General features: G+C 40.9%; 1 protein-coding gene across 4 annotated transcripts in view; it reads right to left on the reverse strand.

Annotated features, from left to right (window-relative positions):
- Positions 1–20,019, reverse strand: part of runx1t1 (RUNX1 partner transcriptional co-repressor 1) — a 56,852-nt gene that overhangs the window by 34,503 nt on the left and 2,330 nt on the right. Inside the window, exon 1 of one of the 4 annotated variants that reach the window (XM_067424988.1) lies at positions 1,565–1,905. The exons of the other annotated variants lie outside the window; for them this stretch is intronic. Coding sequence (XP_067281089.1) covers positions 1,565–1,574 — 10 coding nt within the window. The 5' untranslated portion in view covers positions 1,575–1,905. Of the gene's footprint in view, positions 1–1,564; positions 1,906–20,019 lie in introns of those variants that run through there. 4 annotated transcript variants of the gene reach the window in all.

Genomic DNA, 20,019 nt, shown 5'->3' on the forward strand with positions numbered 1-20,019 from the left:
GCGAGTGAACAGATTGTCCGTGGCGGCGGCCTGGAGGAACGGTAGCTCCAGTGCAGATGGGTGTCCGAAATAACCCGGTGTCAGTTCTGCTCAAGTGTCCCTGACCTGGCACACGCGCCTGCTTACAGCTGCTTCCTTCAGAGCTTCCCAGAACAATTCTACACATGCACACACGATTCACAAACACACACTGTACACAAAGGCCAATGCTAACAAACACGTTTTAAGTGGGCACTTGAAAATCATTCAGTAGGGAAAAAAAAAACAAGAAAGACATTTTTGCTTCATATATACCATTCCAAAATAAAGCGCAAATGTAGAAATGCAACTATCCGTAACTCCAGTACAATATGAACTTAACCAGAGAATTGCATCATTCAAAAAGCCACAGTTGCATTGAGCCAAATACGCAGCCAACAATGTTACACTTTCAAGTTTAGACACAAACAGAAAGAGAAGTCGAGGCTGGGTAGATGAGAGGGGGAGTCAGAGAGGTGGGCACCAGACGGGTTGGCTGGCAGAGAGGTAGTGGCCATGGCACACAGGAGAGCAGCAGTGCCAACAGAGCTTGTCTCACAACACCATCTGTGAAGAGCAGCACTGAGATCTCCCTGCAGCCTGCATACACACAGCACGCCAGCTGCCCTCTGCAACTCTCCTCTCTCATTTTCTTTCGTTCAGTCTGCTTTCTTCACTTTCATGCTCCTGTACAGTGATTTTACTGTTTCTATAGCAGATCTCTGATCTTCATGATCAGGGCTCAAAATAAGGATGTGAGAGAGATTAAGGCCCGTTGATGTACTGTCAGGCCAGTGCTGTATTGGTACTACATTTTACATTTCTTGGGCTTGTATTTAAGATTTCATAAGAATTTCATAGGATTTGATTTTCTGTGATAAACTAAATGCTGCAATTTGTGTTGATTTAAATCAGTGACCAAGATAAAATTATAAAGCTAACATAGAAAATTACTTTATGAGTATAGGAAGTCTTACTGAAAAAGGGTGGTAAAAAGTACAAAAGTTGGGTTTTAAACAAATGTGAAAATTTTCCAGGATTGGATTTAGATTATAGGGGCATAATTTGCAGCTATTATTGCAAATATTTTGCACCAAAAACGTAATATTTCATGTACATTAAAAAAGAAATGTGACCTACTGACCTGAACAGGCCACTAGAAAAAAAAGTATTATTGAGCCCTGTATTATTTCCTCTTTTATATCTTCTTTTTTTACATATTAACCAGCATTCCCTTGCACAGGCTGACATACCATTCAGCTAAGCTAATCAAAAAAGGACTCAACTGTACATAAAAAAAGACTCCTGTTAGTTAATAACAATAACTCGATAAATCCATTAATTTGAACAAAACAATATAAAAAAACAGCATTATTTGAATAAGGTTTTCTTCCAAGGCAAAAACAGCAGTAAAAGTTGTCCAAAATCCATATTTTACAAACTATTAACATTCGAAATGTAATTTCAAAATGCATTAACAAACATTTATTTACAATCAAAATGCCATTTCCCACTGACGGTCAAACACAAAGCTTCCCAATCTTACCTGGCATCATAGATGATGGAGACAATCTTATCAAATAATCCAGGGTATTTTTTCTATTTCTACCAGCTTCCCTGTCACCAAAGTCTTTTTGCGTCTTTCTGTGCTCGGCGAGGGGCACGGGGGTGGCACAGGACCCTAGTGCCGGTACGCCAGGTCCAAACGAGAGAGCTGAGCAGCCTGTCCTCCTGCTTTCAGAGCCTTAGAGGGACAGATGGAGACCTGCCTCTCGTTCTGCTCTGCTTCCAGGGATGCCCTGCACTAACGAGGGCACGTGTGGCCGCTGGGGCCTCGCGCTATCCTGCACACGCTTGCTCCCTGAGCCCGCAGACTGAGACAATGACAGCTAGAGCGCACGCAAATGCGAGAACACACGCTCTCCGCCTCCTCTGCTGACCCCTCCCAACTGATGTGCAGCAGCCACACAAAACACAGCACGCATTGGAGCGCGCGCGCGCGGGGGGGGGGAGGGGGGGTTAGATAGATAGATAGATAGATAGATAGATAGATAGATAGATAGATAGATACAAAGATAGACAGAAAGATATATTTGTGCTGTGACTCTGTCCTCTCATATGCTCTGAATTAAGTGCAGTCTTGCAAAAACAACCCTCTTCTGGTCAACTGGCCAATGAGAATTCATTCACATCTGCTTCTGTTTAGCCAGATTCACTCCATACTTTACTACTACATTCATATCAGATTAAAAATATAGATCTGCGGTGAACGCTGTGTTTGCTCATGTTAGTGATGTCTAGATGAACAGATTCGCTTAACAAGCTCTTGATTCATCCGCCTAAAAATTTACTGTGCGGATTCTTAAATGCTTTAGATCCATCCAAAATACCGGCATACAGCCATCCTGCCTGCATTAATCAGCCCCCTCCACCATTTCTTTTTGCAAGCAGAGGAGGGAACAACCTCATTAGAACCAAGAAAAATCAATTTGGAGAGTCCAAACAAAGGCATGCATCTGCCTCTACTGCTGTGTTATAAGTCTCTAGAGTGGCGCTCTTCCCCCTCTCCCCCCACCCCTCACACACGTTCTTTTTCTGCTCTCTTTCTCAGATTTGTCGTTTCTCTCTCTCCCCTCCCAGACTGCCATCACTGCATGTGATTAACATATGTCTGGGCTTTCAGCCCCTGTCAGCTTGAAGGCATTTCTCCCAGCCGCCTTAAACAGCAGATGAGCTCCATGTGGAGGAAACACTCAGGAGAGAGAGAGAGAGAGAGAGAGAGAGAGAGAGAGAGAGAGAGAGAGAGAGAGAGAGAGAGAGAGAGAGAGAGAGAGAGACAGATTTGTTGTTCTTGCACGTTTAGTGGCGGATCTTCTCTCTCTCTGCACCTCAAACCTGTCTCTCCACTGTGGGACAATTATCCTTTTTGTATTATTACCCATCTCTCCACTCTGAGATGGGTAATAATACAATAAGGATAATTGTACTTTAAATGTTCAATCACCAGCCCAAAAAAAAAAGAGTGACTTTTCTGAAATTCCTTACTGGCATAGCGTCAAACAATGCTGATTTGTTTTAATTGGCAGCGGTTGCATTCACATGTAAATGACCAAAATCTCCAACGATGCTAGAATGCCTGATTTGCTTTTTCCTGCAGCTATAAATACTAATGTAACATGCAGTGCAGTTATCAGTCATACAAGGCAAATTACACTGCTATACTGACAGAAACACTTTCAAACTTTGTGACTGACACCCACAGCAGCTCTTTCATAAAATGTAAACATAATCAAACAATTATATGATGATCACATACCATGAGGTAAAAAAACAATACTTTTCTGCATTTATATCCTGCAATGAGGAGTGTGGAAAAGGCCTTTCGACTTCTTTTTTGTCAGCATTTACACACCTTCATGTCCACTCAGCACAAAGCCAGATTCATCAATTCCCCTAGCCTCTAAACGAGTACATTTTTCAAAATGCGCTACATCTATGATTTTATTGAAAGGCAATGTAGCAAACTAAATATTCAGGCTTTTCTGTGGGTCCCTTCCGTCCCCTCCCTCCCCTTAAAACCAATATGACAGCCCTTTCAGAGCCGGGAGGAAGAGAATATATTTCCAGCCCAGCTTGATAAAGGCCTGCTTTAAGAGTTGGCTGCATTAACAGACTGAAAGAGCAGGAACGAGACAATGCAAAATGAGGAAACTGTGAGCTGAAGGGATTCCACTTCTTTGCGTTCCAAGAACCAATAGCACCAGATTATTTTAATTTTTTTTTGTGACAGGATTAGGAGCCCTTAATAAAAATCCAGTGAGCATACAGATACCTCTACATTAGGGTCTTTTCCTGCTAAGGTCCCAACTGTAGCGGGACAGAGTTGCACACATGCAGTGTCCCCACACGCTCACCCCTTGACCTGTGCTGCAGGCCAGGTTACACAGGGCGAACATGTTTTTTGTGGTCCGCTGACGCTAAAAAAGGGGCTCAAATTCGTTTTTTTGGTTACATAGTCTACTTCTCGACCCAACCCAAAAGGCTTTATCTTCCACACAGCTGGAAGTCATTAGAGCTCTCTGATGATCTGCTCATACGCAGGGTGGCTGAGCTGGAGAGGCTGCAATGAAAGAGAAAAATAGAAGCAGAGGAAGAAGGGAGGAAAAGTGGAAAGAAAGACAATCATTAGATCAGCCGGTATGTTGCTGTCTCTCAGAGGAAACCCAGAAGGGCACGACTGAGGGCACAAATCACAGAATAAATGTTTCTCAGCCACAACAGACAGCAGAAACCACATGATGACGCTCCTTGCAGGAGCAAAACACTGGATACAAGAAGCAAACACAGCATAACAACTCATATTTAGACTGAATGATAGGAGTCCTTGTGTTTCATCTCATGCTGATCTGCTACAAATATGAAGACTCAAACAGGTTGGAAATGATTCTGTTGATCTTGTGCTATCAATTCACACGTTAATATAAAGCCATAGATAAATTGTCTATATAATGCAGGAAATATTGTTATGAATGGATGACCTATGTTATGCAGCGATCCCATTGACCCTCCATTTTCCTATCAACCTGAAGTGTAGCCTACTATATGATAAAGGCAAAAAGCAATAAACAAAACATTAAGTGTTACTTTCTGCTTTATTGTGATGCACCGAAATGTCAGCAACCAAAATTTTTTGTATGAAATAGTTTTGGAGGGCCACAATCATTGCCCGAAACCAGTGATGTTTAATAAGCACTTCTCTGTTAATGCTTTTTGATTGTGTCAGCATGCATTTCATGCACACAATGTGTGATAAGATTTGCACTTTCTTGTAACCGAATATGATTATAGAGTAGCAATATGTTGAATAACCGAAGAAACTCACCAAAGAACTTTACTATGACTGGTTTCATTTATCACCAAAAAACAAGGACACCCAAAACAGCATAGAGTTCAATAACCCAATTACCCTAACTGAATCACCAAACCAGCTGAATGGAAACTTTACTTTGTTTCTGTATGTCTTGTGCAAATGAAGGCACCATGGCTTTCTTAGCCACCTTGGTGTTGAGGGTCTGCATGAAAAAAAGAAGAGAAAAAGCCAAAGCAAGCATGTGTGTGTGTGTGTGTGTGTGTGTCCAGTCCTGAGCCATCTGTCCGTTCTGCTGTCCCTGAGTCCCAGAGCAAGCTGTGGCTGAGGGCCGGGGCCAGATCTGTGTTCCACAGCTATTCATGATTTTCCCACTCCACCTTTTCAGCATGACTGTGGCACACAGAGCACGCCAATCAAGTTGAACAACTGTCGCCAGGTCCAAAGAAACCCCCCTGCTCGCCCCCTGTGATGGCAGAATGAACCCGCTCTCCAGTCTTTATAATGTGTGCAAGTATCATCTGAATGTACGGCTCACACTAGAAAGTGAAACAGGCAGTTGTGCTGATTCATGAAAAGCATGTCGTCAGTAACAAATCAGCCCCCTCATTCGGACCCGAGCCAGACTCTGCTCTCAGCCCAGTCCATGCACCGTCTGACAGCTGAGCCGCTCTTTCGCATTGCGGAAAACAGAGCGTGTTTCATTAGGCAATGGAGTTTAAATTCTTTTGTCTGTATAATAACAGAGAGTGGTACGTGAAGTAGAGATGCCTACATGGCTCATCCTTTAGTGTTTGCACACTAGGTGGTGCTAGTAATACATACTTCAGATATTACATTTTCACACATGCACGCACACACCAACACGTACAGTGTGACAGATTCATTGTGTCTGGTTTTGCATTTAGGTAACGAACAAAAACACCTACGTCTCCTTTCTAAATTCTGATCACAAGCCGTTCGGTTTTTAGAGGAGAGTCCAGATGCGCACTGACAGATTCACCAGCGAATGCTGAAGAGAAGAAAAAAAATGTTTCTGCTTTAGAACATTTTTGTCAACTTTTTCAAAAGTGAGGATACCAGCTGTCCCAGCTTATGTTTAGATTATGTAATGGAAACATATTGCGGAAAGAAGATAGAAACCGCACAATGCAGCCTCCTCTCAGTTCTGATATTACTTTCAGTATCCTCAAGAGTGACTTACACAAAAAGAGAGAGAGCAAAACAAAACAAGAGGAATCTGTCAGTGGGACCGGAGCTGGCTGAGCGAGAGATCGAGCCCAACAGGAACCAGTCATTCCTGGCCCAGCCCTTCTCCACACAATGGCCTTTAGAATGGAAGGAACCATAGGCCCGGCAGAGATAGCCCACTGTCAGGAACCAGGACGGACAGGGCCCGGCCTTCCCGGGCAGGATGTCGCTGCTGCGGGAATGCGCAGCCCGATATCCCACGTTCACACACTCTTCCCCCACCAGCAGGCCGGGATGTTTTGCTCCTCAGGTAATTAGAGTCGGAAGCCCTGAGGGCGGGCGGGCGAGCTCATGGCCTGACCTCCACTGTCCTGGTCGAGAGGTTGGTCCTGCTATCAGGCTTCCGCAAGCCACGGCTGCGGCTTCAACAAGCTGCCGCTATCCGCCGCACTCTCGCCCTTCTTTAGGAACACCCAGCAGGAATATGAATGGCAGAAACTACAAAGATTTCTACCAAAAAAAAAATTATGCTTGTCATACATAAAGTTATACATGCTCCTGCCCCTTTTTCAAAGGGACAGTTCCCCAAAAAATGAAACTTTCACTCTCATCATTTACTCACCCTCATGTCTTTCTGCATTTTTGTCTTCTAAACAATACTAAATAGGGGCAATATCAAAATAATGATATTGTGGCTGATATACAGCTCTGGAAAAAATTAAGAGGCCACTTAACATTGATTTCTCACAATATCTGTATCAGCTGATGTATGTTCATTTTAATGTTCTTGTTATCATCCCGATAAGAACATTTGCCTGATATATTAAAGCCATTAAATAATGGATTATTTCCTTCAGCTGAGACACTTCAGACACTGTTCACCGCATATGTTTTTGAATTGCTTGAAATATGATTGGAATCACTTCAAAAATGAAAATACAGTATGTGCAACAAGTCTTGGAAAATGGATTTTAATGGTGAAAGTTTTGTTTTTGTAATAAGGCTCTTAATAATTATTGAAAAATATGGATTTAGATTCAATGGGCAATATATCGGTTATCGCTTAACAAATATAAAAAATGAACGGTATCGGACAAAATCTTCATGCCTTATACTGATCCCTCGAAGAGGGGCTGAGGTATGGATTTCATAAACGTCCAGACTCAACACTCACAGATTAGGATAAAACACTCATAGCATCCTCATGAAATATTCACTAGTCCCCGTGAGGTGAGGACAGAGAGGGCTGCGTTTCTGTGGCACACTGACCCTGGGTGTCCCAGGCAGACTCCGAGCATCCCTCTGGTCAGCACTGCTCTACTTCAGCACACCTCCGACCACAAAGTACCGCCAGCCGCCCGCAGCAGTTGCCATGACAACAGGCACTGCAGATATGTTGTGAGGTGAGCAGCCTGTCAACCTGCAGAGGTGCTTTTGTGTGTGTAGTACATGCTAAATAAAGTCACCGCCACAACTAGAAAAAGAAATAAAAAGGACATAAAAAGAGAAACTCATCGCTATTAATAAAATATACAGCGACCAGCGCAACAGTGGATGAATTATGCTTGACCTCGCTTGAATCAAAACCATCAGAGCCATAAAACTAAAACAGTCCTCTGGCATATGTGTGCAATTAACATCACTTGTCCATTGCTCAGAAAGCTTCTTAGCCACTAAATCAAACCCACAGATGGCATGAAGTCTGATACGGAGTGGAGAGGCATTGAAGGAGAGAGGGGGCTAAACAACTGCTACACTCAGTTCAGTGTTTACATTGCTCTATCAGCCAAGGAAAACCAGGGACATAACAGCCTCACCACCTGAAAAACGAAACGTTAAAAAAGGAAAAAATTCTAAATTATTGGTTTACTCACTTAAGAATGAATTTAGACAGAAAAAAAAAAATCAGCAATTAACAGTAGTTTCCCCCCTCTTATTGTAATATTAAGAGTATTTTGTCTTTTAAAATATTAAAAAAAATACTCCCTAATTTTGTACATATTTTATTTGTTATTATTGAATTACATGTATCTTCTTCGTCATGAAAAATATATAAATATATTTTTTAAATTTAATTTCAGAATGTGTTCAACATTGGCAACAGACAGACAGATGCATTTTAATCAATATGTATAATCAAATTTACATTTCCAGTGATTCTGGGATTTGGAAAAAAGAAGTCCTTTGGCAAAGTAATTCATGACCCTAAGTCATTTTTCAGCCTGGAGCCCTGCACAGCCCAAAATCCACAACAGTAAGCCAGTAAACACAGACATGTGCAATGTTACTTGTGGGTAATGAACGTATTTCCACATCAACACAACTATGTGCTATTAAAAGTGTTTTATAAAAAACAAAAAAACTCAAACAATCCTCTGCTAAAACTCAAGAGATCAAAATGAAGACAGCTGATCAATAAAACTGTCAAGCACTCCAAAGTCAAAGTCTGAAATGAATGGCATGCACAGAGGCAGACGTCTTTGAACAAGTAAGATCTGCGAGAATGAGGACAGCAGGAGTTAATCGAACTCTCTATAGCCTCCAGCTACATGCTTCTACTACAAATGCAACATTTCTACCACAAATGTTCAGTTCTACTGAAATATTTTGTATTGGTTTGCATCATCACACTAATAAAAAATACATGAATCTGTAGTTATTTTGCTCTGTATAACGTATAACATTACAGCCTACATTATCCATAAACGAGGCAATCTGATTATAACATTATTCCACAAGCCATCGTAAATAGAGCAAGTGATTATGGGTGAACAAGCGCAGCTTGCAAGAATGAATCAAATCTCCACATTAAAACATGATACTGTGATGCTTCTCAATGTGCCCCTGTACAGACAATCTCCTCCCGTTTCATTCCTCCCTCACTTCTTCCTGCTTCTATAGTTTGTGGCATCTGGCACAGTGACTCTGCGTCTGTTAAATCGCTCTGAGCTCCACTCTCAGTCTTCTCTCTCTCTCTCTCTCTCTCTCTCTCTCTCTCTCTCTCTCTCTCTCTCGTCTCTCCCAGGGTTGCCTGATCTCCTCCTCCCTCTGGTTTCCTCTGCCACGTCCAGACTGGTCCTGCTCAGTGCTGATATAGTCCTGGCCCATAGACCTTCCCATCAATCTCAAGCCTGTGCCATCATTGAACACAGGAAGGCCCCACCCCGACAAATGCCTGTGAAAACTTTATTCCATCCAGTCCTTCTCTCTTTATCTTTGTCGTTCCTTGTGTCCTGAGGTCAGTTGTGACCCGGCCCCTTGTCTTTCCCAGCCTTTTTGCTCTATGCCGTCTGATTCCATCAGATCAATGCCTTGCTCTCTTCAGGGGAACGGCGAGCATGAGTCAAGGTGTGTCCAATAATCATACAGATCTGGAATTCTAGTCTGCTCTGATTTCGTTTTACTGTCCACTCTTCATCGACTCTCTCCGTTACCCATAATCCACTCTTTGGCTGAACTCCATTTTCATCTCATCATGTCTGATAGCATATTCCCAGAGGCTCTCTGGTTGTGTTAGACGGAGAGAAAAAAAATCACTTTTCTTTTCATGGTTCCAGATAACCCGTCACCCTCCCTCCGCGATCACACCCACCTCCGTCACCCCTTCCCCCCTCCCAGAATGTGGATAAATAATTGAAAACAAGTGCAGGGATTTGCCAGACTGTAAGCTTCCTTTCATATGTTAATTACTCACAAACAGTTGTTTTGAATAAAGGCATTCTCTTCTCTCTCCTCCTCTTCGGGCTCCAAATCCTATGTGGAGAAAAACGTGGTGCCAATCTCAGATAAATCCAACTCTCTGTTTATAGCATTAATCCATCTTGTGCACACAAGCATACGCACACACATACAAGCGCCTCCAGCGCTCAGCTGATGCAAGGGGCCTTTTAAGAGAATCGTGTTTGGCGTGGAGTGACAGGGAGCACCAGACGGGAGCCAAAAGTGAGATCTGAATAAGCATGCTGTGTGCGCACGCTCTCTAATCAGCCGCCGACTTTTCCGTTTACACTGTCATTAAAAGCAATAGCCTAAGGCAGTGCATGACAAATCATCTCTTTGGCAATAAGTGCGCAGGGAGGCTGCGTCCAGAAGGACCCCCTTGTCAGTGACGAGTGCCGTCTTCCACGCTTCCATGCTGTGCACAATGATGGGGGCGAATCACCCCAGGATATATCTGAACACCGTATTAAAAATAGGAATGGATCACAACGGTCAATTAGTTGTCTAAGAACTGACTAAACAATTTGGGAGGTCTATCTTTTTTCTATTAGTTATTTTAGCAGGGGTACTTTCATTAGCCTGCTGTGCTTTAACTGTTAGAGAAACTGTTCTTTAAACTGTTTGCACTGTATGTTTCATCGGGTCAGGTGAACCTAAAACCAGCCTACTTGTAAAGGCCTTTTTAAAGGGATAGTTGACCCAAAAATAAAAATGCTGTCATCATTTACTCACTCATGCCCTTCCAACCCTGTATGCAATGTTCAATATAACAATTACATGAAACGTGTAAACTTGCAAAACGAAGTGAAATAAGTTTGTTGAAATACTATAATTACTAAAACCGATATAAAAATATTAAAACTATATAGGAGATATAAAAAAAAAAATTACATTGAAAATATAACCATATTAATAGCATACACATAACACTAAAATAGCACGATTGGACCTTAATATCTTAAGCATATTATATTCCAAAATAAAATAAAAATCATAAGAGGTTTGAAATTATATGAGGGTAAATGACAGGATTTAAACTTTTTGGATGAACATCGTTTTAAGACAGATTACTCAACTACTCAATTAAAAAAATATGCTGTTTTGCACATCGCTAAGAAAAACACCTCAGGGTAGCTGTAGGTAGCTATACAAGGGTGAGCATTCAGACCGTAACCTGGCGAATGCAAATTCTAGATGCGATTAGGTCTCTGAAGGATGGAAATGTTCAGAATTAAGTGTCTCAGGGTGAATGAAACCATGACAAGCTCCTAATCCCTCTATTGAGAGGGCACGCTACACTGCGTGCAACTGCAACACAATCTAACCATCAACCGCACATAACGCTGTGCCGTATCGTACGCACAAACCCCTTTCATTTGACTGTAGCAGCATCTCCCATATGGTGCCGGGAGGAGGAGGGGCTGGAGGGAGACGGTGAGAGAGACAGAAAGAAAGAACAGTTAAAATTCGCAAACATAAAATTACAGCTGCACCATTATATTTCGTCCCAGTGCAGCTGTGAATTATTATGTGGACAATTTAATACTGCCAAAGAGGAAATAGCAGATTAAGATCATATCTTTGCATCGCTGCCAAAGTGTGCGCACGTTTCTGAGCCCCGAGCTTCAGAGGAGATGGGTTCGTTACAGACGCATCTCTTTCGCTTTCTCTGTTGGTAAGGTATGCAAGGAGGTGCAGACAGGACTGTGCTCTGAGGGATGAGCCATTCCCGTTTCACTCATGCAGCCCCGAATGCCCTGCGAGCCAGTAATTTGTCCAGTCACCGGGGGAACATTAAAACCAGACCAAAATAATTCTTTACAGTTATGGAAAAAGTGAAGAGAAGAAGAAAAACAGTCACATGCACACATCTTTCCCCTGAAAAGTTATTACATTTTGTCAATGGTATGGAGTAATGGCAATCATATGTGGAGCTGAACTCAGAGCGGTAGTCAAGGCTAGGCTAATCGCGCGAGCAGGACTGGGAACCCTTGACACATAACGGATACTTGTTACTGAAGTATTGCTTACAAAACCAGATGTTGATAAAGACACATTAAGACAGATGGGAGAACAATTACTGGCACACACAACTGTCCTGAAACAACTTAAAACATTTCTGACCTTATAAGGCAAGATGGATTTATAAGCTCTGCCATTTTATTGCTCCATGAGACCCCTTTCCAATTCGGAAAGGGGTCTCTATTTTGCCATAGCTGCGCCACTCGCCGCAACGTGCGGCTATTTAAAACACTGGCGCTGAAGTGTATTTTGAAAGGAATAAATCAGAGAGAGACCGCGGTGCAATGAAATACCACATAGTGCCATTCAAGTCCATACGTACCCCTTTATATTCTTGGATACGTTGTTGCGAAACCTTTCAGCCAAACTGAAAAAAATGCCAGAGATCACCACTTCATTGGGACTCATGCAATTACAAGCCTTAAAGTCAACATAAAATGACATTTGCAACGTATGTGGCGTAGAGTATTAAACAAGAAACTCAGTACTCAAACAATGCCTACATTTCTATTTGCCTACTAGTTAACATTATTTAATAACCCGCACGATCATCCCAGATGTGGTGCAAGTTATTATATTTTGATGAAAGATTATTCCTTTGGAATAACATGCACTGATGAAAAAGGGATCCAATCCAAGAAATGTTTTATGTTGACATTTCTCAAGTTCAAAACCAAATGCATCATAATAGTCAATATCATTGTCCACCCAAACCGAAATTATTTGATATTTAATGTATTAATAAATGATTAGATTTTTAGAACCTTCCACTAATGTTCACGTAAAGTTAATCTTTAAAAACATGAATAATTTTATAAGGCTGTTGATTGTTAGTATTGTACTGTGCATTACTTTTCACTTATTTACACATAATACAGAAAATTCAGGAATTGGTGCATCCTTACTACAAACTTCCAGGCAGCATTTCAGGTCTTTAAAGGCTGTGCCACACACACACACACACACACACACACACACACACACACACACACACACACACACACACACACACACACACAATCTACACAAGCTGAAGTGTCACGGATCACTGCTCTCCTCTCCCAACCCCCTCAACTCAGACCATATTGATCATAATGAACCGCTCCTCCACAACTACAGCACACGAGTCACATAATAACCATGAGCACTACATCATTTAGCTGGGCTTGATCTGCTTTGATGATCTTCGGAGGAGTATGAAATGTGATTGACGTGTTGGAGGTCTGTGGCAGCTGAGACCAGTGCCCATCTGTGGGTTCATTCTGTGGTCATGTGCGTGCAGTGGAGCTGGGCTGCTAATGGCGGAAGTTCTGAGTGACCAGGAATGGCTCCTGGCAGGGTGAATTCCTTCCCAGCTGTTTAAAAAAAACACACTCACATCCATACGGCCATAAACAGGATCTGAGGCAAGGTTCATTCTCATTTCACAGCTTCTGTGAAGTCTCCATTCAAGAGTCTTTTCTGAGAAACCTTGTTTGTCAGGAAACTTCCACTGGTACCGTCTTAGCTGCCATAATCAGTATGAAAAAAAGCATTACGTTTAAAAAAGCAATTGAGTAATCAATGCATTATCATCTTGTTCTTCAGTGTTTCATATAGTGGTATATTTTGACTTTTGTGTTAAATCGGCTCCTTTAGTCTTTCCAATGGCGATGATGGAAACATGGGGAGATAATGTCAAGTAATTCAGCCCAATTCTCTACTTGTTCTGCAGCTCCAAACACTTTTAATGCGGCAGGGGTGCCCCCTCCATTCACGGATAACAAAAGCTTAGATGCAACAACGTTTAACAAAATGACTCTTTTATGCTAAGCCGCATTGAAAATGAAGAGGTTCATCCACCCAAGCCCATGTGCCTCTTTACCTGCTCCCCACACTCTATCTTCCTCTACTTCTATACTTCAGCTCTGTCTTATGAATCACCTCTTCTAGAAATAATTGACATGGAGCGTTTATATCGAAGGCACCTGCTGATCGTTCAACTACAACACAATCTTCTAGTGTGCTACACCACAGAGCTATTGTCCCACCACAGTGTCTGTGACACTAACTGCCAACAACAGGAAGCCCAAACTATAGCCTCAATACAATTTGGACTAATTCGGAGACAAACCACACACACAGACACACAGACAGACACACACACACACACACACACACACAAATTGCTTTTTTGAAATAGTCTGTATACTCAGTTTATGAAGAAGCTTTTGAATACCAGGTGTTATTTTCTCTAGCTGTGTTAGAATCTATAGACGTTATAATGAATGCACACCATATGGCATTGTGTACTTTGGAAAATCACTGCGTTACACAATTGCATACTACATTATTTTTCATTTATTAAGACCATACAAGCATTGAGTACAATTCTACCGATCCATCTTGTTCTTGCCGTCTTTCTGCTCGCTTGCTTTCTCCTTTTCTCGGGAGCTCTAATTGACTGAGCGTGTCAATATGTGTAGTGAACACACAGGGGTCTACTGTCTCTGCCTATTGATCCATAGCTCTTGAAGGAGTTGAGCCTCTAGGCTCAAAACAAATCTTAATTACACTCCTCTTTACTGGGCCACAGAGGCTGCACTGGAGTGGGTGCCCTTTTCATAAATACATATCAGAATCCATAAATCAAAATTAATGGGCGTGAGCGGCCCATGAATCAAACATTAGTGACCGAACAGATACAGCTGACAGATTCCCACTCTGATCCCATAAATTTCAGGGGAAAAAACGGTAGTCCTTAATCCATCTGTGCTCCATGTAAACTGAGAACTCAGTAATGTTGTAAGTAGGGATGGGTATAGATACTGATTTCTCAAATTCAATTAGATTTGGTTTGATTCAAATTTCGATTTGATTCCGATTAATTTGGGTGTATTTCAGACATAATGTATTTTTACGACATCCCAGATAGCGCCTTATCCAAGTTAGTCAAAATTATCTGCTTTATAATGGCCGTATTTCTGCTGTTGGAAAGCAAAAATATATATTTTTGTTTTGAAATAGTTTTGGAGCCCCAGGATCTTTGACCAAAACAGTGATGTTTAATCAGCGCTGAAATGACTCAATTTGACCGTGCAAGCTTCTATTTCATGCACAAAAAATGGATGAGTAACAATTTTCCGGTTTCTGTAAAAAAATATTTTGGTGCATTACCATTATGAATCTTATCTTTTTAATTTGCATCAAGAAAAAGAATCAAATACGGTTTAGTGCCCCTCGTTTCTTAAGTATTTAAAGGTACAATGAAATCAATTAATTGAGAAGTTTTGTCAATCTGTATTGGCCATTGTAAAAAATTAATAATAAAAATACATTACATGTATGAACTATAGTAATAACTATGAATTAGGCATAATTACATGCACCTAACCCTAAACCAAACCCTAATCCTATACCCTCACCCTATAGTAAGTACATAGTTACACATTAAAATAAAGTGTAACCAAATTATTATTTAATAAAACGCATTATTACATGGTTAATTAATATATACAATATTTTTGGGTTGAAAATCCAGCATATTGTGTTAACTTTAAACTGTAAACGAAGCAAAGGGATAACTGAAAAGGATATTTCTGATGTCTCTTTGGCAGTTTGTCACTGACGAACACGTTTTTTTTATGGAGGAGCTTTATAGACTTTCTCAGAGAGCTGAGTCCATCCCTTAGCAATTGTTACCTCATAAAAAGAAGTAAATCCTAATGAAGCCATTACACAGTCCATATTCTCCATCAATCATGCATTTACACTGATACGCCAAAGCGTAATGTTGGTCATGTGCCATTCTCACCTTCTCCTTGGCAAAAGCAGCCCTTGAATCCACAGACAAAACCCAATTACAGATAACAATGTGCTAATCTCTGTTCCCAGGGAGCAGAGAGTCGGTCTGGAGAGAGATAGTGATGCCGCAAGGCTGAAACGCAGGCCAGATACAGCCTGTATGACAGACCCTGTTTTTTGTTTGTTTTTTTTGTCTCCTTCACTCCTTTCTGCTAAAGTCACGCTCCCTTCGACCATCCCATCCCCCTGCCCCCTTCGACACTCACACATACACACTCATCCTGACACCTTCACCACCCTGAATCTTTTACCCTTTTACGGCTAATCTTTAAATGTAAATTCTATGACGGGAAAATAGAGGAGGCATGAGATAACAGGTTACATCTTCACTCCTGCGCCGCTATCGTCTTCTGCATCGCTGAAAAGCACCCATTCAATAAGATTACCTTCTGGCAGAGTGCACGGCGACACACCGCGGCTTTGTATTCATTAAACACACATCCCGGCTTATCTGAAATATAAAGGGGCTTGTCAGGATGGCACATTGTGTGTGTGTCTAAGGGGAAGGCAATGTGCATTAGGGCGATTACAATATCAGCCTGGTCCAGATGGAGGCAGGAAAATAAACAGAGGGGGAGAGAGAGAGCGAAAGAGAGACAGAGACAGAAGACAGAGAGGTAGTTTAGCGTGCACGTGACTGCGCTTGTGTGTGTGAGTGAGTGTGGCTGATAGATGTGAGTGAAAAAGAGTATGTGTTGGAATAAGAGAGGAAGGGAGAGAAAAAGAAGTTAATTGGAAAGTGAATCTTGGATTAACAGAGAGAGAGAGAGAGAGAGAGAGAGAGAGAGAGAGAGAGAGAGAGAGAGAGAGAGAGAGAGAGAGACAGAGAGAGACAGAGAGAGAGAGAGAGAAGGACAGATAGTGAGCAGCCTGGACACCTGTCAGCTGGGGCAGCGGTTTGTTTAGTTAACCCTGGTGTCGGCCACAAAGACGGCTCAGGTTCAGATCGACCTCACTGCAAGTTCAGATACAACTTTATAGGAATTATTCTGTTGTTTTAAATGAACCACAAAAGGTATTTCAGTTTCAAGGGTTTTAATAATTACCTGATCAGAAGCATCCGAAAAACAAATGTTAATAATTTTTGGTTTGACTGTATATATATATAACATTTGTTTCGGATGCTTCTGATCAGGTAATTATTAAAATCCTTGAAACTGCTGAATATATATATATATATATATATATATATATATATATATATATATATATATATATATATATATATATATATATATATATATATAGAGGGGAGGAGACAAAAAACTTTTTTTCAAAGGACAATGAAAAAAAATTGTCATTAAGGTGGACAATAAGGGGACTGCCTGATGTCCTGGGGCCAGCGTGAAAAACACTGGGCCAGTTGATAATTTTTAAGCCATGCCAATTTAATTAAAGTGTCTCTCAGTTTGGTACTCCTGAAGAACAGCAGCACACACCGTAAGCTATGAATATTCACACAAAATTATGTCAAAATGCCTGTCTTGTCGAGTATCATAAACTAGTTGGTTATGTTCTAGTTAATGTAAACATGAAATTTGCTAGTTACTGCCAGGGTATTTAGTCATTTACACAAATTTCATGACCCACCGAATATATTGTATATATTTTATGAGTCTCTGCTTTATACTAGCTTCATGAATTGTTTTTTTAATAAACACTTGAATGTTGTAAGTTTCATGTAAAAGCTACATTTTGAGCATAAAGATGAAATAATACATTTTTTGCAAAATACTAATATTATGTCCGGATGTGATTCAGAACGATGATCAAAATGCACATGAAGTAGATCGAGTCCATTAACACACTTTTTTTTGGTAGGGCCAGTGAAAACTTTGGCAGGGCAAGTAAAAAATTTAACCAGTAGAAAAAAAATCATAAGCATTGGGCTCTAATATATTGGGAAAACATTTTTAAACACGTATGCGCACAAAAACAAATCTAGGGAAAACACTGATATATTATATATAATTTGAAGTATATTACATTTTTACAAATTTAAATAGATAGAATAGAATTGATAGATAGAATTTTGTAAAAAAAAAAGCCCCATGTAAATTCTTACACATCCCCCTTGACTTTATATTGCCTCATTATAGTGTACACTCCAACCCCACGATACAATAAAAACCACTCATCCTCTTCTCTCACATTATGCTTTCATGTTTTATGAAATCCAATAACCACACGCTAAATTCCTCTCGTTGAAAAATTTGTAGCCATTATGCCCCCTATCGATCCGAAGCATGGATTCTGGGAGATGGCGGCCACCTCAATCATTCATGGCCTGCTCTCCACAGAGACTCACGTCGAGTCAAATCTACAGCCCCAGCAAATAAGGGGTCTTTCTCCCCCTGACAAATCTCAACATCTCGCGTCGCTTATTTACAGTGCAAGATTGAGTGTGTCAGCAAGTCCAACAGTAGCCCTCAATGAATATAAAGAGCCTCATACATGATATAGCTCAATGGAAAGAGATGTGAGTGAAATACCGCTAATGTATTTTGGGAATGTTTCCCTTAAGAGCTGAAACATTAAGAGCGCATATAATGCACTTGGCTGATGTCGCGTAACTGAACTTGCTCGTTTTTCTTTTCTTTTGTTATTACAATTTTTATTCAACCAGAGAAATTATATGGTCTGTCAGATTAGACCTTTTTGCACACATACAGTTACTCGCTGCAAAATTTACAGTGTGTGTTTCTGTATCCTTATACACAAAGACCATGTTTTTGATTTAAATGTGCATGAAAGAGAAATTGTGAAGCAACGAGACATGCTGTCTATTTGTGCAAGTGTCTGGTGAGAATGTCTGCCAGTTTATGTATGGGGTTAATGACATCACTAATGAAATGAGTTACTGCAATGATAACACGCTTGGCTTTCGGCCAGAACGTCTGCTGTTCGTCATTTAAAATGCATAGTAAGCACTTAACTACAAATGTTTTTACGCTGCTGTGTTTAGGGTAAATGAGAAGCACATTTATCAGCAGAGGAACATGCAATGCCTGTCCTTCATGAACACAAAAACAAAAAGACTAATATTTTGCAATGCATGATTATTTTGTAGTGATGCATGATGCATATTTACAGATTGTCCATTCAGAAAGTATTCATTAAATAAAATATAAGCTTAAACAAATATGAGTAAACATCTCCCAGACATATTAGAAAATAATGGATGAGTATTTCCATATCACTCTCACACACACACAGCTGTGCGTGTTGGTGTGGGCAGCCGAGTCATCTCTTCATTATGCTGTGGCAGTGTCTGGTTTCATACGTTTGACCCGTGTGAGGCCAGTGGGAGTGGAGGAGAGGGGAACAGGTGTGAGGCAGGCAGGCTGGTGGCTGTGCAGATGGCCTCAGCCAGAGGATGTTGCTGCCTGCTAATGCTGGCTTCAAACACACGCACGCACGCACATGTTGTGTTTCCATGTTTTATGGGGACTTTCCATAGGCGTAATGGATTTAATACTGGACAAACTGTCCTCCTACACTGCCCCTGCCCCTAAACCTACCCATCACAGGAAACATTCTGCATTTTTACTTTCTCAAAAAAACTCCTTCTGTGTGATTTATAGGATGTTTTCCTCATGGGGACCTAAAAATGTCCCCACAAGGACAAGGATTTCAGATATTGCCATCTTTGTGGGGACATTTTGTCCCCATAACGTAGGGATTACCAGGTCTCGCATACACACACACACACACACACACACACACACACACACACACACACACACACACACACACACACACACGCACGCACGCACACACGCACACACACACGCACAGCTTATCGCTTACCGAACCCTCACCTCCAGCCACAATACACCAGGTTTGCCTTTAATCAAGGTACGTTCACTACCTGCACTGTCCCTTGGTCTCCAGTAAGAATCTCATGTTGACAGAAGCAGAGGGCAATGAGTGACCTTAATTAGGGGATGACCAAATCATAGTGGAGAGTGTCATAGTTACAGCATGCTGGTCATTGCCTCCATTCAACCAACATATCCTATATTTCCTGAATCATATTATATATATATATATATATATATATATATATATATATATATATATATATATATATATATATACACACAGTCAAACCAACAATTATTAAGACACCAGATATAATTTTTTACTAGTGGGTGCAAGAAACTCTAGTTAGTTCATGTAAGTGAGGATAGCAAATTAAAGTAAACTGTGACATATTATACCCAAACATTCTTCATACAGTGGACTACCAGTAAAATTGATTTAAATTTGAGGCCAAAACTATTCAGACACATTGATCTGATCATGTTCTGCTTAAGTGTTTTTTCTTTAATTGCTTATGCAACCTTTTACACGAC

The sequence above is a fragment of the Pseudorasbora parva genome, chromosome 19 (genome assembly GCF_024679245.1).
Source record: "Pseudorasbora parva isolate DD20220531a chromosome 19, ASM2467924v1, whole genome shotgun sequence".
Taxonomy (NCBI): Eukaryota; Metazoa; Chordata; class Actinopteri; order Cypriniformes; family Gobionidae; genus Pseudorasbora; species Pseudorasbora parva.